Source organism: Hibiscus syriacus, unplaced genomic scaffold (genome assembly GCF_006381635.1).
Source record: "Hibiscus syriacus cultivar Baekdansim isolate YM2019G1 unplaced genomic scaffold, ASM638163v2 tig00004045_pilon, whole genome shotgun sequence".
Lineage (NCBI taxonomy): Eukaryota > Viridiplantae > Streptophyta > Magnoliopsida > Malvales > Malvaceae > Hibiscus > Hibiscus syriacus.
The window spans coordinates 157678-180811 of NW_024061996.1; the positions used below are offsets into that span (position 1 = coordinate 157678).

The window sequence follows — 23134 nt, forward strand, 5'->3', positions numbered from 1 at the left end:
CCTTATGTTTACGAGTGAAACATTGAGTTTCCTCGCATGGACATAGGGAAATGTATCCTCTCGAAATTGAACTTGATCCGTTTTAAGCCTATAATGGGTGAGGATCGAGGGTCTGGCAAGCTCAAGGGGGCACCAGCAAAGGACAATTCAAGGACCCTTTTAGTGATACCAGAACTCTGCCCGTCCTATGCTAAATCTCTGTCCACAGACATAGAGGGGAAACTCATTCTAATCTTTTCCTCGAATTTATTTATTTTTGCAAAAAGTATGCGAACTAGAGATCATGTGGTCAGATTCATTTTTTGAGCAAGCATGTGAATTAGATACCATGCGGTTAGGATTTTTTGTGAATAACGAAACCTGAGAGTAGATACCATGTTGGGTAGGATCTACTAAAGCATGATTGGGTAGATATCATGTTGGGTAGATATCATGTGAATAAGGTCTAATATGTATATATTTTCTATCTCCATGTTGTTTATGTATTCTTCGACTATTCATTGTATATACTAACACAGTTTTATTTTTGTTTGTGTTTTGTGTTTTATTTATTACTGCTGCATTGCATCATCATTCATGAAGAAAGGTGTTAATTCACAAGGTGGTCATAAAAGTAGAAGGCGGTCATAAAATGGACAAGAGCTTTCATAACAAGGAAGTGGATAACACAGAAGTGAGGTCGTGGTCCGAGGAAACTCAGAGGAAGAAAGGTGACAGTTTGACTGAAGATTACATATCAGTACTACCAGAGGTTGCTCCGGTCAGTCTAAAGCAAAACGATTTGCAAGAGTTACGCAAAATTTGGGAAAGTTGGAATTCTGATGTGAAATACTCTTTCTGGCAAAAGTATGGTGACATCGCCCTTCTGTTGTACGTGAAAGTAAACGAACCCCTAATCAAAGCTCTCATCCAGTTTTGGAATCCCGCATATAGTTGCTTCTCTTTCAACAAGGAAGACATGACTCCCACGTTAGAAGAATACACCTCCTTGTTTCATTTCGAGACGATACACTTGGACCAAATCTACTCAAAAGCCTCAAGGACACAATCCTTTAAGAGCAAGCTCGCAAGGATTACTGGGATGGGAGAGAAGTGGGTTGCTGATCGAATCCAAAAGAAGGGAGAGTCCGATTGCTTCCCTTGGTCATGCCTCAAGGAGCTTATCGTCAAGCATAGCGATATCAAGAAGAGCATAGAGATGTTCGCCTTGGGAATTTATGGTTTGATGATTTTTCCCGAAAGTTCTTTATCACGTGGAAGCCGCAGTGATCGATTTATTCGAGCGTTTGGAAAGGAAGGTAAACCCTGTTCTTGCAGTTTTGGCCGAAACATTCAGAGCACTTAGCAGTTGCAGAAGAGCTGAGAGTAGCCGCTTCACCGGGTGTGTCCAGTTGCTTACTGTTTGGATACGTAGTCACTTCTGGAAAATTGACCGAGAGTATAGTCGACGATTTTCTACGGCCTATTCACCCTTAAAAGATTTCCTCACTAAAGAGTGGCCAGAGCATCTCACCAGGAAGGATTGGGTTTCACTCTTCAGAAATTTACAGGAGCATGATATAGTGTGGCGTGTCCCCTGGTTAGCTTTTGTGGATGTGTTGTACAAATACGGGGATTCTGATTGGGTAACCATATTAGGGTTATGGGGTGGAGTAGGTTATGCGCCACTGATGGTACTGAGGCAATTTGGGGCACGCCAATTCATCCCAGCTACATCCGGTCTGAAGGCATCTGAATTTGTGTACTGTGGAGATCACTACAAGAAGACTGCTCGTGTAATATCAGAGACGTGGAAGTCAACCTTTAGAACTGATTTCATAGCAGCTGAGGTCATGCTGACACCAGATTACATGGCATGGAGGGCGATGCGAAAGAATGATATCCTTCCGTTGGCGGATCGTGACCAAACAATTCCTTTGGAAGCACCGTTTAAATACGTACCGTCTAAGTTGGAGATACTGAAGAGTGAATTCGAAGCGGAAATCGCCAGGAAGGAAGCAGAGTGTGAGGCCCTTAGACAAAAGAATTTCATGTTGAACATCGATAGGGGGTTCTATAATACACAGTTTGAGCTTATGCGCAAGAGAAATGATGAAGTGGAGGCCAATCTCACTAGTTTACAGAGCGATTACCAAAAGATGAGTCGAGCACAGGCAATTGCTGGCCTCGGGAGAACTTCAGAGCAGTGGCGGTTAGAGCTCCGGGCTGAGAGGGATCGTCGAGTTAGAGACGTCAGAGCCGAGAGAGAGCACCGAGTCAGAGAAGTAGAGACAGAGAAGAAGAAAAGAAATCAAGAACTTGAGTCCGAGAGAAGGTCCTGGGTTAGGGCACTGAAGAGCGAAAGGACAGAGGCTAAAGAGTTAAGACAAAGGTACACCTTGAGCAAGAAGCGAGAAGAAGAATTACATGCTAATATTGAAGAACTCAGAATGAAGGCAAATAACATGCAACTTGAACTTGAGGTTAGAAAGCAAAGAATCGACGAGCTCGAAACTGAGAAGAGGCAAAGCAAAGAAGAGCTAAAATTAGAAAGGCAACATCGGGAGAGTGTGCTCCAAGGCAAACAGGATGAAGTATTCCTCTGGATACAGAGGTGCGGAGCAAAGAACGAACGGATAGAGGTACTCAATCAAGAGATGCATGAAAAGGAATCAAGGCATGAGGAAGAGTTAGCTCGAGCCAAGGCAAAGAATGAAGAGTACAGTGCCTACGTTATGCAGCTTGAAAGTTCCTTATCTGCAGAAAACAGTCAGCGTTGCCCAGTGGATCAAAGGGTTAGCCTCGAGGAGAACGCTGCTTTGCAAAAGAAGATTCATGATTTAGAGGCTGCCAGACACAAATCGCTGGTCTCGAGCGCACCGTCCAAGGCACCAGACTGCAATGGCAAAACTCAAACGATCACTTTAGAGACTGGAAGACAAACGTGAATCACGTGATCCGAGATACCATGAATCAGTTAAGCGGCGTTGCGAGGCAGTTGGGAGAGATGGACCTCCAAGCAAAAGTCATCCAGAGCTATACCAATCCAGCATCAGGCATAAGAAAGAGGGTCGATTGGCTTGTCAATCAGATAGTAGAGCTGAACATGAGAGCTAGGCCATTTTTGTAATGGACTTTTCTTGTAAAGATGATGCTTTTGTCCTAAATGAAAGTTGTTCTAAGACTGATCGCGTCTTATGAATCAATGCCTTTCTACATGCATTTGCATTTTATTTGCAATTTAAGTTTTGTGTTGCATTCTTTATCACACTTTACATAATTTGCATTCATCCTCAAAGCATTAAGATTAACAATAAGGGATACATTACAGAATACTGGGAAATTTCAAGTATCACTATAACACAAGGAAGGCCATGGATGATAAGATTGCTCAAATTGAAAGAACTCAACTGCAATTGCAAGATGATCTAAGGAAAATGCAAGAAGATATGCTTAAGGCTCAAGAGGATATGTTGTCTAAGTTGGCAAATATGCTGGGAGGGAGAAATCCAGAGCACGGAAAGGCCCATGAGCAAACAAGTGAAGAACCACTTTACCCTCCAGGGTTTACCCCGGTACAATCTCCGAATATCCAAGGAACATCTATCCATACCAAAGTACACATAAATCCTGACGGCATTACAGTTAATCCACAACCGGGATCTTGTTCGCATCCCGAAGAAAGCCCATATCACCAGGTCCCTGACCTTGATGAAGAAGCAAAAAAGAGCGAAAACAAGTTGTTGCAGGAGCAATATAATCAGCTAGCAAATGAAGTACAAGCTATGAAAGAAGATACCAGCTTGTATGGTCTCGACGCTAAGGAACTGAGTTTAGTTCCTGATCTGGTCCTACCTCCCAAGTTCAAAACTCCTGGCTTCGAGAAATACGACGGTACCCAATGCCCTTCTGGCCATATCACAATGTTCTGCAGGAAAATGACTGGTTACGTAGGGGACGACCAGCTGTTGATCCACTGTTTCCAGGAAAGCTTAGTAGGCTCAACATTGCGATGGTATAATCAACTAAGGAGAGTTGATGTCAGGACGTGTAAAGACCTGGCCAAATCTTTTCTTGACCAGTATAAGCATGTGAAGGACGTCAGGCCTAACAGAATGGTACTGCAAGCAATGGAGAAAAAGCATAGTGAAAGTTTCAGACAATATGCTCAGAGGTGGAGAGAGGTAGCAGTACAAGTCCACCCACCGTTGGTAGAGGAGGAAACGAACCTACTTTTTGTTAATACCTTGAAGGCTCCATTTTTCTCACATTTTGTTGGTAATCCTTCTCGAAGTTTTGCTGATATAGTTACGGCGGGAGAAATGATTGAAATGGCGATTAAAAGCGGGAAGCTTGAGGGAGGAGATTCCAGCAAGAAACAGCCGATGAGGAAGAAGGAAAACGAAGTCAGCAACGTAAGGCAGTATGATTCCCATAATATCACAGTGTCCAGACCACATGGAACGGTAGCATCACCCCAAATTGACAATAGACAAGGGGCAAGAGATCCAAGGAGAGAGAGGCCTCAATTTAATCCGATTCCTATGACTTATAAGGAGTTATTCCACGAATTATATGATCGACATGTAGTCTCACCTTATCATGTGGACCCTATACAACCCCCGTATCCCAAGTGGTATGATGCTAGTGCTAAGTGCGAATACCATGCAGGGGTTTCTGGACATTCTATTGAAAATTGTCCCGCTTTCAAAAAGGTCGTCCAAGCTCTGAGGAGAAGAAACGTCATCAATTTTGGCGACAGTGAACAGCCAAACATAGCCCAGAATCCATTGCCAAACCATGCAGGAGCCGGGATTAATGCAGTCGCTGAAGAGAAAGGAAGAATGACTGTAAAAAATATTAGTGAGGTGATGTCACCCATGTCTTGGGTGTGGTGCCAAATGGTCAAGATAGGACTATTAAAGACTAATCTGCCATGTGAACAGTTCAACAATGAAGAGATGTGCCACTACCATAACTGCACGAGACACAGTATACAACAGTGTTCTGATTTCTTAGGGCTGGTACAAGAGATGATGGATAGTAAGGAAATCGAGTTCTTCAAAGAAGTGGCTGAGAAAGAAGAAGCGGAAGTTTACGCCTCTGAGGGATAATCCAAATGGGTCTATAGTGCTAGTTGTCCCCTCGTCATTACTCCCAAGAATCGAGTGGCTGGGAAGGTAGCTCCAAAGGTGATTATTACACCTCCCTCTCCGTTCCCGTACAAAGACAATAAACGGGTACCCTGGAGATATACTTGTCAAATAGGAGAGGTGACAAAGCAACAGGAAGAGGTAGATGAAGTGGGACACATGACCAGGAGTGGTAGATGTTATCACAAAGAACCTGAGAAAAAGATTGCTGTCGAGAAAGGAAAAAGTATCGATGTGCAGATAAGAGAAGATGAACCCATCGTCAATGAGCCAGTAACGGAGAATGAAGCGATGGAATTTTTAAAATTTTTGAAACATAGTAAATACAGTATTGTTGAGCAACTGCACAAGCTGCCTGCCCGTATTTCTATCCTATCACTTCTTCTGAGTTCAGAGGCTCATCGCAACGCCCTGTTAAAAGTTTTAAACCAAACCTTTGTCCCGAAAGAGATACCCACAGAAAAGCTGGACCGACTAGTTGCCAATATCCAGGCCGATAATTTTTTATCTTTTTCTGAGGACGAGATCCCTTCTGGGATGATTGGCAATCCTAAGGCCCTACACATCACAGTTAGGTGCAAAGGGCATGTTCTATCCAGAGTACTGATAGATAACGGTTCGGCGTTAAATGTGATGCCTTTGGTGACCTTGAAAAAATTGCCAGTGGACAGCACCCTGATGAGAAGCTGTCAAAGTGTGGTTCGAGCTTTTGATGGAACGAAGAGAGAAGTTCTAGGCAAGATCTATATCCCTTTGACTATTGGCCCGGCGATATACGAAGTGGAGTTTCTTGTGATGGACATCATGCCTACATACAACTGTTTATTGGGAAGGCACTGGATTCATCAGGCCGGTGCGGTTCCGTCAACGTTGCACCAAAGGATAAAATTTGCAATTGATGGGAGGCTTATATGCATTCATGCTGAAGAAGACATTATTGCTTCGGTTTCTACTACTGCTCCATACGTTGAAGTGGAAGAGCAAGCTGTTGAATGTTCTTTCAGATCGTTGGAATATGTCAATGCCATGTTTGTGGCAGAAGGAAAGAAGATCCCGAAGCCTAGATTGTCAAACTGCACCAAAATGGGGCTTAAGCTGACTCTTGGAAGAGGAGCAAAAACTGGCAAAGGGTTTGGACGTCGGTTGCAAGGACTGGTGGGCCCAATCTACCCTGTAACTAAAAGAGACAGGTTCAGTTTAGGGTATCAGCTGACTTTAAAAGAAAAACTGAGAAGCATCAAGAAGATTAAGGAATTGAGAAAGGCAAGATTGACTGGTGAGGACCCAAGCTGGGAGCCCATGACATTCCCGCCATTGAGCAGCATTTTCGTATCAGGAGGATATATGTTTCAAGGGACTTTGGAAAGCAGTAAAGTGATAGTTGAGAATGCCTTGGAGGACTTGGGCATTAATGTCATAACCGATGAGGAGTTCAAAGAAATGAGAGCTACGGGCATTTACCCTGCGCCACTGGGCTTTGTGTTGAACAACTGGACTGCGGAGGAATTGCCTGTAGTTTACAAATCTTTTGCAGAGTAATACACTAGAACTCTTCCCTATTGTTCATACCCTGGGACAGTAGGTGATTTGATGTAAAGGGTTAAGTTGTGTGTTTTTACTTGCTTTCAATAAAAGATGTGTTTTGTTAATTCCCAAATGGCAAACATTTCCTCATGCATTTTTGTTTGAATATACGCATATATTATTTCTTTCTATTTGTTTATATGGGAAAAGATTCTCCCATATGTATATATGTATATATATCTTCTTTTTCGTTATCCTTTCAGGAACTCAGATATCAATAATACGAATGCTAATGACTCTGACCCGGAGATTGATTTCGAGATGCCCATATGTCAAGAGGAAATCGAAGGTTGTGATGATGATGAGGGATGTGAACCACCCTCAGAATTACTAAAGATGGTGAAACAGGAAGATGAGCAGATTCTGCCTCACGAAGAGCTTACAGAGATCTTGAACCTGGGCACAGATGAGGATAGAAAGGAAGTAAAGATTGGTACCACCCTGTCTGCTGAAGGAAGGCAAAGCTTGATAGAATTACTTCAAGAATTCAAGGATGTATTTGCTTGGTCGTACGAGGACATGCCAGGGCTGGATACAGAATTGGTTGTCCATAAATTACCGATAAAGCCTGATTGTAAGCCCGTACAACAGAAACTGAGAAGAATGAGACCCGAGATGCTGCTCAAGATTAAAGAAGAAGTGAAGAAACAATTTGATGCTGGGTTTCTCACAGTGGCCAAATATCCTGAGTGGGTAGCAAATATTGTCCCAGTACCAAAGAAGGATGGGAAGGTACGAATGTGTGTCGACTATAGAGATCTGAATAGAGCTAGTCCAAAGGATAATTTTCCTTTGCCACATATAGATACGTTAGTGGACAATACTGCTGGAAATTCCTTATTCTCATTTATGGATGGTTTCTCCGGCTATAATCAAATTAAAATATACCCTGAAGATATGGAGAAAACAATGTTTGTCACTATGTGGGGGACGTTCTGTTATAAAGTCATGCCGTTAGGATTAAAGAATGCAGGGGCAACCTATCAGAGGGCCATGGTGACGTTGTTTCATGACATGATGCATAAAGAAATTGAAGTCTATGTCGATGATATGATTGTCAAATCCAAGACGGAGGAGGAACACATCAAGAATTTGAGGAAGCTCTTTCAAAGATTAAAGAAGTGCCAACTAAAACTTAACCCAAATAAATGTACTTTTGGGGGTGATATCGGGAAAACTGTTGGGATTCGTAGTGAGCCGAAAGGGAATTGAAATAGATCCCGATAAAGTAAAAGCCATTCAAGATTTTCCAGCCCCAAGAACACAGAAAGAGGTTCGAGGATTTTTGGGGAGATTAAATTACATCGCTCGGTTTATCTCGCAGCTGACCGAAAAATGTGATCCCATATTCCGCCTTCTTCGTAAGAATGATTCAGGAGAATGGAGTGAGGATTGTCAAGAGGCTTTTGAGGCAGTAAAGAGATATCTTTCGAATACTCCGACCCTGGCGCCACCTATCCCAGGAAAGCATTTAATTCTTTACTTGTCCGTTTATGACAATTCAATGGGATGTGTGTTGGGGCAACATGATCAAACTGAGAAGAGGGAGAGGGCTATCTATTATCTCAGTAAGAAGTTCGCTGAGTGTGAGGCCAGATACTCACCAATTGAAAAATTGTGTTGCGCTTTAGTGTGGGCTACCAGAAGACTTAGACAGTATATGTTGTATCATACTACCTGGCTCATATCTAAGCTGGACCCTTTAAAGTATCTAATGGGGGTACCTGCATTGTCGGGAAGGTTAGCCCGTTGGCAAATCCTGTTGTCCGAATTTGATATCCAATATGTAAGCCAGAAGGCAGTTAAAGGGAGCGCCATAGCAGAATTCATTGCGAGTAGGGCTTCAGAAGAATATGAACAATTGAACTTCGATTTCCCGGATGAGGATTTAATGGCTATCTCGAAAGAAGAAACAATTGCTCTCACCGATAAATACTGGAAGATGAACTTTGATGGTGCTTCAAACGCCTTGGGGCATGGGATTGGGGCAATCTTGGTCTCACCAAGTGAAGAGCATTATCCTTTTACCAGTCGGCTCAATTTTGATTGTACAAACAATATGGCTGAATATGAGGCTTGTGTTATGGGTCTTAGAGCAGCTATTGAACTCAAAGCAAAAATGCTGAGGGTATATGGGGATTCAGCTTTGGTAATTTACCAACTCAGAGGAGAATGGGAAACTAAAGATCCCAAACTTGTGGAATATCGTAAATTAGTTCTGGGACTTATTGAAGAATTTGAAGAAGTGACTTTCAATTACCTCCCCAGAGAAGAAAATCAAATGGCGGACGCCTTGGCTACTTTGGCAGCGGCCTTTAAGATGAACGAGCATTCAAATATGATGCCTATTGAGATGAAGGCTTATGAGTATCCAGCCCACTGCTTTAACATTGAAGAAGAAGATGATGAAGGACCTTGGTACTATGATATCTTCCAGTATATAAGATATCAAAGTTACCCCGAACAGGCAACTGAGAATGACAAAAGGACCATTAGAAGAATGGCAGCAGGGTATGTGCTTAATGGTGAGATCTTATATAAGAAAAGCATGGATCAGGTCTTATTAAGGTGTGTGGACACTAAAGAAGCGAAAATGATTCTTGAAGAAGTACATGAAGGAATATGTGGCACCCATGCTAATGGGCATGTAATGGCCAGACAGATTATGAGATTTGGGTATTATTGGTCAACTATAGAAACTGATTGCATCAATTATGCCCGAAAGTGTCACAAGTGTCAGATTTATGGGGATAGAATGCACACCCCTCCTCATCCGTTGCATGTGATGACAGCTCCGTGGCCGTTTTCTATGTGGGGCATGGATGTTATTGGGCAAATTTTTCCAAAAGCGTCAAATGGTCATCGCTTCATTCTGGTAGCAATAGATTACTTCACCAATTGGGTAGAAGCATCTTCCTATGCAAGTGTTACCCAGTCAACGATATGTAGGTTCTTGAAGAAGGAAATCATCTGCAGATATGGCTTACCAGAGAGAATTATCTCTGACAATGCATTGAACTTAAACAACAAGATGATGAAATCTGTATGTGAGCAATTCAAAATAAAGCATCACAATTCCATGGTTTATCGCCCAAAGATGAATGGGGCAGTGGAGGCGGCTAATAAGAACATTAAGAGGCTTATAGAGAAGATGACTGAAACTTATAAAGATTGGCATGAGAAGTTGCCATTTGCTCTGTTTGCTTATCGGACTTCTGTACGGACGTCAACTGGGGCAACTCCGTTTTCTCTAGTTTATGGGATGGAAGCTTTCCTCCCTATTGAAGTGGAAATTCCCTCGCTCCGGGTTTTATCGGAGGTGAAGCTAAATGAGGCAGAATGGGTACAGGCCAGATATGACCAATTGAATCTGATTGAAGAAAAGAGACTGAAAGCTATTTGTCACGGTCAGATGTACCAGAAGCGGATGATACGAGCACACGATAAGAAAGTCCGCCCTCGAGAAATCCACAAAGGCGATCTGGTGCTCAGGAGGATATTGCCCATTCAAAAAGATTTCGAGGAAATGGATGCCCAAGTGGGAAGGACCTTATATTGTCAAGAAAGCCTTCTCTGGGGGAGCTCTAGTCTTAACTGAGATGGATGGGTCTGAATTACCCTACCCAGTGAATTCTGATGCAGTTAAGAAATATTTTGCTTGAAAAAAATAATGAAAAAATGAAATAAAAAAGGAGAAAAAAAATGAAAAAGAAAAATGAAAAATGAATGAAAAAAATGAAAAAAAGAAGGGTTCAAGATGAAAACTCGAAAAGGGCGTCTTGAAACCAAAGGAGGTCTTGAGTCGAAAACCCGCAAAGGGTGACTTGAGTTTTAAATTCAGAGTTCGTGCATGGTGGATGATCTGAATTGTTTTTGGAAGTAGGAAGAGCTCCTGACATGGGTAACAACAATGGCAGTTGGGGTTGAGACCAAAGATTAATGGGTATCGATGGATACAACCAGAGGATAAGTTGAACGCACATGAGATTCAATACTGGTTTACGATATCCAGTAATGGGAGATTTTGGGGTTCAGAAAGAGCTTCGCACTCTTAGGTGTCATCACAATTTTGGAGATCCTTTTCACAGAAGCTACACTCGAGTCATTCTGACGGCATTCAAGTTCAAAAGCATTTTTGTTATTGATATTTGAAGACACCCCTCCTTTTGTTCTTTTTCCAATTAAAAGTTTGCCATGTAGTTGCCTAAAAATTCTCTGCATGTATATAAATAAAGAGACATTTTCCCTTTTCAATTTCCCTTTTACAAGTATCTAATTTTGAAAAAGTTAAAACGCATAGCTTAACTTGTGGTACATGAAATCATTTTGTATTATTATGCAAAAGGTTTTGGAAATGCAGGTATCCTGAAGCTAGCAATGGTTTTAACCCATAAGCTTGTGTGGTTGCGAAAAGCTAAAACTTTGGAATTCATAGAAAATCACAACCATTAATAGATGACCCAAGGATGTTGTCATTTATCAAGAAGATTGGTCAGGGGTACTGGCAGGCCTCAAGAAAGAAAGAAGTCAAAGCCTTGTCAAGCCAAAAGTTATAGTATTGAGAGTATCAACTGGGGTGAACTGGTGAAATGCTCTATGCCCAAAGCGAAACCGAGTTCCATTGAAATCAAAGGGGATAGTATTCTTTCGAAGAAGAAAGTGCATTAAATTGCATAATTGCACACATCGTAGGCATGAATAGGATCATGACATTGCATGATTATTTTAAATGTTTGCAGATTTCCCAACGATTATTGAAGATTGATCGAGTCTTATACTCTCTGAAGAAATAGGGAGCAGACGCGATTGTTGAAGATTGTTCGAGTCTTATACTCTCTGAAGAAATAGGGAGCAGACGCGATTGTTGAAGATTGTTCGAGTCTTATACTCTCTGAAGAAATAGGGAGCAGACACGATTGTTGAAAATCATTCGAGTCTTATACTCTATGCAGAAATAGGGAGCAGACACGACTGTTGAAGATTGTTCGAGTCTTATACTCTCTGCAGAAATAGGGAGCAGACACGATTGATGAAGATTGTTCGAGTCTTATACTCTCTGAAGGAATGGGAGCAGACACGATTGATGAAAATTGTTCGAGTCTTATACTCTCTGCAGAAATAGGGAGCAGACACGACTGTTGAAGATTGTTGGAGTCTTATACTCTCTGCAGAAATAGGGAGCAGACACGATTGATGAAGATTGTTCAAGTCTTATACTCTCTGAAGGAATGGGGAGCAGACACGATTGATGAAGATTGTTCGGGTCTTATACTCTCTGAAGAAATAGGGAGCAGACAAGATTTGTTGAAGATTGTTTGGGTCTTATACTCTCTGAGGAAATAGGGAGCAGACACGATTGATGAAGATTCTTCAAGTTCCTACTCCCTAAGAAAGAGGGAGCGAACCCGTTGACAGAAGATTGTTCGAGTTCTATACTCCCCGAAGAAAGAGGGAGTGAACTCGTTCGCAGAAAATTGTTCGAGTTCTATACTCCCTAAAAATGAGGGAGCGAACCCGTTTTCCGAATATTTTTCAAGTCCCACTATCCTGAAGTTGCGGTGAAACGGATTAATCTTTTGAATATTTCATGACCAGATAAATTTGTCCATCTATTGATCTTTGCTCTATTCTCGTTACACGACAATGAACAAAGAGGGGCAGCTGTAGATATTCAATTTGTTCGGGGTCTTATTCAAAGCCCAAATTACAAAGGGTCATTTGATCCAATTCCAGTAACCCAACCCAAGACCCGTTTGGGGCCAGAACTGATCCAAGCCTAAGGGAAACCCTAAATTTTGATAAGGTTTCCATAACCCTCTAGTGTTGCGCATCAGGAGTCGTTGGATTCAGGGAGATCCAACGGCATGCATGCTTTAGTCATTAGGGTTTTAGGACCCTTCAGCCGCCACCTTGAAGCGCAACCTTCGGATCTGGACCCATCCAACGGTCCAGATCACGTTCTGCTGCCAACCCATCTCGATCACTAAGTTGCCACCGCCGTTGGACCCAATTACGACGGTCGACCATCCCACGTGAACCTTAGCAACCTGCAATATCAAGAGAAACACGACAGAAGACTCAGAACCAAGTTTCAAGGCAGCAAAACCCAAGTCAACGAAGATAAACTTGCAGTAGACTCACGGGATTTTGAAAGAGAAATCAGAAAACAAAAAATTTGTAAAATCTGGTTCTATATAAACCAGAACCAAAATGTTGTAAGGGGTTGGACCCTCAGATATTTTTCCAGAAAAGAAAAAGCAATAAATATCAAATATTTAAGAAAAAAACTACCAGCCATCAACAACAAAAAAACGGGAATAGAGACCAAGCAACCATCCAAGAAGAAAACATAAAAATTAGAACGACCCGTACCTTTCTCGTCTGTAAAGACCCTCGTCGCCCTCATTAGGAGGCAGTGCCTCGTCGAATCGAAGGTAAACCCTTCACCCTTCATTGGTTCCTGGTTGGTTTTAGGTGTGCATGTGCGTTTTGGGTCTGGAGTTGGAAGCTGAAGGGGTAGATCGGGGTTAGGCCATCGTTTTTGGGTTAGGTTCTAGGTAGGTTTCTGGTCAAGGTTGCTCATCGGAGTCCTCCGGGGAGGTAAGAGGTCACGGTGGCCGTAGTGTTGTGAGGTTACTAGAGGGTGAAGCCGGTTGGGTTTTCAAGTTTAGTTTGGGTTTAGGTCACCGGTTTAGGTTGGTATTTGAAGGGGTTGTCGTCGGAGGGTCGGTTTAGATGGAGTCTTAGCTCCTCGTCGGAGCGTAGGGCGGCAGATACCAGGGAGGCTTTGGGCTTCGTCGAGGGTTAGGAGAGAGTTTGAGGGAGAGAAGAAGGAAAACGGCGGGGCTTGGTTTGGTTTGGCTGAAGAGAAGTGATTTAGGGTTTTAGATTTTACCCTAATAACCTATATAACAGAACGCCAGAACGGCGTCGTTTCGTTTAGGTCCAAAACGGTAGCGTTTTGATAGCTGAGGGGAAAACTGTGCGTTTTAGGAAAAGGGGTTAATGTCTGGCGTGGCCATCCCAACCTTGTTTCATTTCGATTTGGTCCCTATAATGAACTTTATTATCTTTTGATTTTGTTGCATGATTTTCAGCGTTTTTCATGATAGTCCAAATTCATGTTGGGGCCATTTTTGTGTTGTTTTTACATTGGATGCACAGTTTTAGAAACTTGCATTTTGATCCTATGTAGTATTTTGGTTGTATCATGTTTGGACTGCCCAGAAATGAAAATGTTATGAAAAGAGCCTGTCTTTTGTGTTCTTTACATTTTAGCCCCTTTGTTTAATATTTTATCCATGTTCATAAGTTTAATTTATATTTATTTTAAATGTATGCATGTATAGTATTCCGAGTATGTTGTTAGTACACTTTTGTTTAGTTGTTGTTTTTTTTTTCTTTTTTTTTTAAAAAAAGCATGTTAATCTCGTGTGCATAACTCGATCTAATCACATAATCGGAATTAAGGGTAATGCCCTTTTAATCTAAAATTATCAGAATGGCTTTTCTTAACTTACAGGAAAGTTGTTTTGACGATTTTAAATTAAAATGGTATCCCGTCAGTAACGCCTAATTAAATTTGGATATATCATTGTAAAATTTGGGAGCGAAAGAAAAGGAAATATTCGACTATTTAAACTTTTCGAGAAAAGGTTGTTAGAACTGAACTAAAGATCTGGTCTCGATATTTTTAAATAATCGAATATTCTTTATCTTTCTAATGACTTGGTAATTTTAAATTAAATCTATTTTGTTGCTTTTCAATGTTACAAATTTGCATTTTTGTTGTTTAAAGGGATCATTAATCAAATTAAATTTAAACTTGTGAAATTCGTTGCAAAGACATTAATTAATCGACTAGGTACCGATTTAGGGCGTTTTGGGGGTGCTAATACTTCCCCACACGTAACCGACTCCCGAACTCGGATTTTGGTAACGTAGACCGTAAATTTGTCGTTTTAATTAAAATTAATTTTTATTTAAAATGACAACGTTTTTGGGTGCCCAATCACACCCTAATCAAAGATTGGTGGTGACTCCTCGAACCATATGTTTTTATCGTAAAAGGAATTCCAAATTTTCGAAACGAGAGGTTTTCTAAAATTGCATTGTTTTTAATTAAAATTTAATTGAAAAGAGAATAATTAAAGATGATGCGGTTTTCAAAATCTCGCCCCCACCCCGTATTAAAAATCGTTTCGACAATGTCCATATAGTCATGGACATCTCCTGGTTCTGCAAGATCTTAGAAACTATTCCCCAATAGTCTCCTTGAAGCGATCTACTTCACTCTCACATAAGCGACTTATGTTGTTTGGTTCACCGAAACACATAGTTTTCATTAAAAGCATTGCTTAACATTTTCCACATTTTAGTCAATGTTTTCATCATAGGAATGGACTTGGAGATAAGAACCCCCCCACAGTGACCTCACAATGTTTATGCAAGTAGGTTGTCCAATTGAACTTAGATCTTGGGATCTCCAGTCAACTAAGTTGGGTTTTCCTTCACATAGCGCCTTAAATATTCATGGGCTTTAATCTCATTAATTTCTATGTTTTATCAACTTGATCTCAATTTAACCTTTTGGTTAGAAGATCTGCAATGTTATCTTTTGATCTTACAAAATCAATAAATATAACTCTTAATATATGCATATGTTGGGCACATACTTTTAGCCATTCAAGAGTATGCTTCAAATTGCTAGACACCCCTACACTTTCAAGTATTTGTAGGAAGGTTTTCTACTTTTCCATAATTCATATGGAGACTTTTCCATTTTCTTGTGGGGTACCTAATTTAAAAGGTAATTAACTTATAAAACAAGTCCCCCACATGTCCTATGACAACCCATAACATTTTAACATGTCGTTAATCATTTCCTTTTTGCTTTGTATTCATGGCTTAATGCATCTTTAGTTGTCTTATGGATACTATATACTTCATAAATGTATCCAATAATCCATTCAAGATGTGATTCCAACATAGGAAGTCAGAATACTTCCGAGCTTTAACAACATTAAATGTGATAATAATGTTTACCACTATCTCTCTAATAATAGAAGGATCATCATGCACATATATGATCAAATTCAACATCGTCAAATGTGACATCCATCGTTGCCATGTTTTGAAATTGTATCCATAGAATTTAATATGTTTCTTATTTTGAATCACAGTCATCGACATCGTTGAATTTTATTTGAAGTCTAGAAAATTATTCCACATCACGATTTAAGTGAATTGATCAGACTAATGTTTCATTTAAACCATGAAAATAGAATTCATAGTTATTCCAACAATAAATTGAACATTAATTCAATTTGTTTTACCATCCGGTTTTGTTAAAAAACAATGTTGTTACTTTTAAACGGTTTCAATTATAAAAAAAATAAATCGAATAAATTCTTATTGATGGAAGAATTAAAATCCTGAAACAAATCTTCTGTTCACAACAAATCATAATTTTGTTTCGGTACCATATTAATCACGAGTAATTTCTGTTAAACAGCGGGAATATAGTAAAACTAAAACTCAAAACAGAAATTCACAATCAACATCATTTTGTTGAAACTATTAAACTCCAGGTTTTAATAAAATTAAAACCCAAAACAAAAATACAAAACCTAACACAATTACATGTATAGCATTAATTTTGATGCCTTATTCTATAACACCAAAGTTTTACTTTTCCATTTTCTAATTTTGCAGATTGAATATTTTATTCTTTGTTGATTTCAAAGGTAGGTAATTCATAGTTTATTGTTTTGATAACAATGACATCAAAGGTCTGGTACCAATTCTATCCTTCCATGACATACTTGCGTCTCACACGAATTAAGCGACTTCGGTGATAAAGAAATTATTGTTATTTTTTGATATTTTGGGTTTGAGAACCAAGAATGTCAAAGGTATGAATGTTCAATGTCAAATGATTGAAAGTTTTATTTGAACAGATTTTACTTTATTATTCCAAATTAATAAGAAAAATATTTTTTAAATACAAAACACATATTGTCAAGTCTTTTGAGTACCTAGAATACCTTAATAAATATTTTTTTCCGAAAAAAAATCATTTTGTACAATCAATTGTGCCAACCATCAAGAACTACCATCTTATAATGTTATAGACATATTAAGAGGTGATGTGCACATGGAAAGAGAACTTTTTGTTCCCTTCAAATGGTCCTCGCAATATGACCATGTGAAACAACGTGAAATGTTGCAATAGTCCAACATAATGTTACGCAAGTAAAGAAATTTTCGATACAAGAACGGAGATGGTTAATAAAGTCTGTTCACCTTCTTTATATATATATATATTAACAACATAGAATTTTAATATAGGATAAACATAAATATGTGATTATACCTTATAACGCTTCATCTCTTATCTCTTCTTTTCATTTCCCGAGATTTCTTATGATTGAAAAAAATCCCAAATTATTTCAAAGGAAACCAAAGGTTGTCATTTCTCGGCCATTCCGTATTCAGTAGAGAAGGCAGAGACTTGCCGAAGCATTGTTCATTGGATGGAAACCAAGGTGTGCGTAACAGGTGCAGCTGGCTACCTTGGTTCTTCCCTTGTCAAAAGACTCCTGGAAATAGGATACATTGTTCATGCAACAAAAAGGAATTTGGGTTACTCTTTCCCCTCTCTCTTCTACCTTTTTGCTGTCAAATCTAATATAAAACTGAATAATCTGGATCAATCTGTTTTTAAGTTGTTTTTTTGGGTACGATATAATCAAACGTTGCAGGAGATTCTGAAAAGGTAGGGCTTCTTAAAAGCCTCCCACATGCAGAAACCAGGTTAATGTTAAGGTAGGACTTCCCCCGGTGCTACTCCCCTAGCCTTCGGCAACGACTTGTTAAACGTAACTAACATCCTTCTACATTCATGGTACGTAATAAACAGGATGCAAATTAATCCGAGATTTATATTGCTGCAGGCATATGCAAGCTCGAAAGCAGCTTCCGGGAAAGAATTGCTGAGGAATAATTAAACTAGAGCCAGTGTTTTGCGTTTGTGGTCCTTTATGGCAACTCTAATCACATCAAAATTTGATCCTCTTTATGAAAAAGGATAAAAAAAAAACTTGTTTTTCTCACCTTGGGAAATTTGATCCAAGAATACTTTCTGCCCATATTTTCGCCAGCTGTATCCATCGTCAAAAGGATTGTCTAATGTCACCCCGGAGCAAACCCGAACTTGCTCGGTCACCCAAGACGATGTTTTCCTCTTTTTGAACACATCCCTTTTATCAGAGGTCTCGCTTCCGGAGCTGCTATGGTCGACGGAACGGCATGATTCGATCGCCGTAACCGCGGGCTTAGTTCCAACATCGAAACCGTTCCAATTCAGAATGAAAAGAGCTTTCTCGTAGGAACAAAGTATTTTCTGGAGCAAGAGTTGGCGTGTTTGGTGAGACGAAGTAGGATGGAGATGCTTCATGAGCTGATTAGTCACCTCTCCCCTCTTTTAGCTCATTCAAAAGAGTCCTTAGCTCCCAATCAATTGCAGCCAAAAGCAAACAACATAAAAAAGAAAGCTCAAAGTCCAAATGATGGTTAGGTACAAGAAGGGATGAAGATAGTGAGGCTATGCATGCAAGGGAGAGTTAAAAAAAGAGGGTTTTGTAAGACAAAAAAGAAGGGCAGGAAAGGAGGAGATTGGAAAGAAATGAGGTGGAAAGAGGTGGGAATTTGTAGTGTCACGCATAGGGGTGGAGTGTGGATAAAAAGGAGGCTGAGGTGCTGATCAATTTCAAGTGAACGTACAATATAAATTAGAGTGACAAAGTTTGGTTTTCTAGAGAAACTAAAAGAGAGTTGAAAGTCTGAAATATATGAAAATGAATCTTCAAATTCTTCTGCTTCCGCGTTGTTGCTCATTAATTTCACTTATATTACTAGGGTGAATTACATGCTTAACCATACAAGTTTTAATATGTTTATTTTTTGATCATTCAATTATAATTTATTTTTCACTTTGTTAATTGAACTCGTTTAGTTCATTTGGATGTTAAGTCTTAACGCAAGTAATAAAAACCTGTGTTTCAGATTTTTATTTATTTATGAAAATAACCTAAAATTTTAATATTTTCTTTCATTATGAATGACATTTTTCTGTGTCATCGTTGATCGTCATTTGTGACGTAATTGGTATCAAAATATTTTCATTTCTCTCCTATTTTTCTCTCATATTAGTGATCTTTGAAATTGAAAAAAAAAATCAAGTTTTTGACCTTATCTTATTCTAAACTCAATCTCCAATACTTGACTTCCTTGTTGATCTCTCTATTACTCAGATTTAAATGAAAATACTTTATGGTAACAAATTAATGGTAGCTGTGGAGGAAAGTTTCAAGGTTTTCTTTCATAAATTTATCAAAAATGTTAAAGAATTAACAATCGAATAGCCTAAACAAGCGAAATTTAATAGTTCAGTCATCAAATTATTTTTTATAATTGGTAACCAAAATATAAGCACATTGAAAGTTAGATGACTGAAGGTGTAATTTATCCATAATACAAGGTAAATTTATGGCTGCATGACGTTTAACCCCTCGATTACGTAGATGTTTGATGGATGGATCCGCCGATGTGAGGCTCATGCATAGTTTGGGATTCAATCTTGAATCCAAAACCACGGCAAAGAACACAAGATTGGTCCACGTCCAGCCTTCCAGATTTTAAAGGCATTTTTTACTTGCTTCACATCATATTAAATACAAAATTAGCGTTAGAAAAAGATTTCGGTTTTGTTCCTTTGAATAAATTACATAAATATTAATTGTTATTCAAACAAATTGTTTATTAAAAAATAATTAAATTGAGCGAGTAAAAAGTTTTTCCCTAATTGTAATGAATAATCAATGTACATTGAATCAACCCACCTTAATGATAAAAAAAATATTATTCTCTCATTTGTTCTGAGTTCCGGCAGTTATATTTATAGGACACGGTAGATTAAAAAAGTTTTAAAGAAATATTATTTTATAATTATTTTTAAACTATTAAAAAAATAAGTTAACATAAACACAGTACTGATAATTAATATATATATATCTAAATTTAAATTAAAATAAATTTAATGAAATATACATCTAAACTAAAAATGGACAGATTTGTGTGGTAGAATTCATTTGTATAATATTGTATTTTTTTTAGTTTTATAGTGATTTTAGGTTGAACATGAATTGATGACTAATATTATTCATCTTTTATATAAAAATCTTCTTATTTTAATTTTTTTTATCTCGGCTATCATTAACATAAAATTGAAAGGGGGTATAATTGGATTCTTTCTGTATATATATAATGTGAAAATTTTAATTTTATGTCTATTTAAATTTTAAAATCTAAAACCTTAAATTTAAATTATAAACTTAAACAATGAATTCTAGATTATAAAATATAAAATATTTAGTGTGATCCAAGCGAACTAGGTGATTAAGCAATTGTTATTATTATTAAGGTCTTGAGTTTGAGCACTGCATATGTTAGAGGTATGAGCATGGACGGATGCAGAATTTTATGTTAGGGGACGAACTTAAACTTATAAAATTTTAGGAGGGTAAAAATACATTTTTAATAGGAAATAAATAGAAAAAAATTTAAAATATATGATAATTTTATATTTTTTAGGGGGCGACCTCCCTCACTTAGGTCTATCCATGTGTATAAGCCTTGTTGTCAAAATAACTTAGAGTCTTTGAAATGATACTCTTTATATCTATCCTAAAATTATAAAAAAAACATTTTAAACCCAAAATAAAACTCTTAAAACAAAATAGATAAATTTGTACAAACTAAAATATGTATCAAATAATTTTCCTTAGAAATACTTTTATAAATATTAATATATTAACTTAATATATTGAATTAATTTTAAATAAAGTAAAACTAATTCAAAGATCGAAAAGTTATATGGATAAAATTAAAATTTTATTAGAAGTGTGTTAGTTAATTATTTTCTTGTTAGCTTATAACTAACATAGTTAGGAAGTTAGTTTGTTATGTAGACTGTATATATATGTGTTAAGATAGCAATTTAATTATCTTAAGGAAAAAGAAATGGAAGGCACGAGGGAAAAGAGAGACGGTACCCTCTACCATTTTATTAATGAAACTGTAAAATCTTTGAGAAAGAGACCAACTATTTATATACAAGAGAGAGAGACTGTGAGATTAGCTATAGAGTACTGTACCTAACAGCCCTAACATACTTGAATTCAGCTCAGCAGCTAAACCAAAACAAACAGCAAATGTAAAATAATGAGATAAATGCGTGTAACAATAAATGCATGCGGTGAAAACAAATACTTAACAAACCCAAATACTAATATACTCCAACAATATGTATATTAGAAAATTCTATCACATACATCGGATACCGCAACATATAGCTAAAGTAACGTATCGAAATATATCACAAATTAAATTGTCTTTATTAAGTAAATATTAAAAAGGATAAATTACAGTTTTGTACCTAAATAATCATTTTTTTAATTTTAGTATTTAAATTTTAATTTTTTTAAATCATTGACGGTAATGCTTATATGGCATGACATGTCAATTTTTTATTTTTAATTACTACATTTTTAATTTGTTAGTATCTTTTAATTAATTTTGTTCAATCAATTAGGTGTAGGAAAAAAAGATAGAAATCATTCTTGCTTCTAGGATGGATTGATCTTGAGTATCTTACATGATAAACAAATCACTCAATCATTAAGCTAAACTAATCATTTGAGTATATCAAAGTAAAGATAAATTAGATTTGGGGTGCTCTAAAATCACAGCTCCGGTAAATATCAAATATGGAAAACCCTTGAGAAAACCTTTGCAATCCTCCGCCGCCTGTCTTTATTCCCCCGGCTCCTCCTCCGATCGGCGGAAGCCTTGTTGGAAATCTTCATGGGATTGAAGTGTTGTCATCTTCATCTTTGGAGAGATCAGATTCCCTTTCCCCGATGAGGATCAACGTGTTACTAAGAAAGTTCGTAATAAAGAGTTGAATGATGATCGAATTGAGGAAGATCATAATGGTATAGAGATGCAATCGAATGTGAATAGCAATGGAGAAGGAACTCGGCAACAGGAGAAGCAATCTTACGCCAGTGTAGTCACGAATCAATTGAAGCAGTCGATGGATGTTGTTTCGCTTCAGGCTATGGATGAGGTGGTGGTTCTGGATGGTGAATGTGTCGTGGAAAACAATGGTATGTATCAAGTGATTCAATTCGCGAATCAAGTTCATGATAGAATTGACTATAGCATGCGATGCTCGGTGATAGTCCAGCTCCTGGTACGTGCAATTGGTTTTAAGACGTTGTTGAATCGGATTGGTTTATAATGGCAACTTCAAGGACAATACCAAGTCATCTATTTAGAGAATGATTATTTTCTGGTGAAGTTTGAGAGTGAACAGGATTATACTCATGTCTTGATGGAAGGGCCGTGGACGATTTTCGGATGCTACCTTACGGTTCAACAATGGAGTCGTACATTTTCCACATCAGAAAAACATCCATCGCAGGTAATCGTTTGGGTTAGATTACCAGGGCTTCCTTATAGATACTACTCAAAGGCAATCTTTCGCCGTATTGCTATGGTTATTGGTCAGGTGGTGAAGATAGATTATAGCACAAATTCGGGAGAGAGAGGTCGTTTTGCTCGTTTGACGGTATTAGTGAACCTTAATAAACCATTAATTCCATGCCTAAAGATTAACGAGTTTTGGCAAAAGATTGAGTACGAAGGACTACAACAAATATGTTTCCAATGTGGAATATATGGGCATTCGAAGGAAGTTTGTGGCTCTATTGAAGCGAATACTAGTAAGGGATGAGTAGATAGTGGTTCAAGTTTTGATTTGGATAAAGAAGTAGGTGGCGAGGAGTCGGGTTTTGGACCTTGGATGATAGCTGAAATGCGTAGAAGGCGTACGAAGAAAAATCCTAATTCGAATATGAAAACAAGTAGTAATGATACAAGGGGCTATCGGTTTGCTATTTTAGGTGAGGAAAATAATGGCATCGATAAAGTTTCTACGGAAATTTCGAAGGTCACAGTGGATGTAACAAACAACAATGAAGGTCCAGCCAACATCTCTCGGATAGATTCACGAGTAAAAGGAAAAAATCCTCGTCTGACGAAAAAAACTAAGGATATTAGGACATTACAGTATGTGGATAAGGAATGCTCCAGCAGTGGATTAATGGAGACTGGTGCGAGTAGGCTGGGATATCCAGGTCGATCCGAAAAGCTCAGGAATTTCAAACGTTACAACAGATAAATGTGATAGCCATGAAGGACGGGGTTATTCCTCAAGTGACGGAACATCACAATGCTAAAGCTACGGGTAACCATTCGGCGGTCACCATCTTAGAAGATAGTTGGCTTCATGT

General features: G+C 38.4%; 1 protein-coding gene and 1 long non-coding RNA gene across 2 annotated transcripts; one reads left to right on the forward strand and one right to left on the reverse strand.

Moving 5' to 3' along the window:
* Positions 1-378: 378 nt before the first annotated feature.
* On the reverse strand, positions 379-18193 carry LOC120187984. The gene is made up of 3 exons (XR_005522374.1): positions 18046-18193; positions 9873-9877; positions 379-389 (listed from the first exon to the last, which is right to left on the reverse strand). It is a non-coding gene; the product is annotated as an uncharacterized LOC120187984 (long non-coding RNA).
* A 3587-nt stretch (positions 18194-21780) lies between these two features.
* On the forward strand, positions 21781-22575 carry LOC120188041. Its single transcript, XM_039191589.1, has 2 exons — positions 21781-22032; positions 22141-22575. The coding sequence occupies exons 1-2, from the start codon at positions 21781-21783 to the stop codon at positions 22573-22575; spliced, it is 687 nt and encodes a 228-aa protein (XP_039047520.1).
* The last annotated feature ends 559 nt before the right edge of the window (positions 22576-23134 follow it).

What these genes read in the sequence shown, in the direction of transcription:
- LOC120188041 (XM_039191589.1), top strand. Translation starts at nt 21,781, where the DNA reads ATGCAATCGAATGTGAATAGCAATGGAGAAGGAACTCGGCAACAGGAG. An exon ending in CGGTGATAGTCCAGCTCCTG is followed by an intron (nt 22,033 to 22,140) that starts GTACGTGCAATT and finishes TTTCTGGTGAAG; the next exon opens with TTTGAGAGTGAACAGGATTA.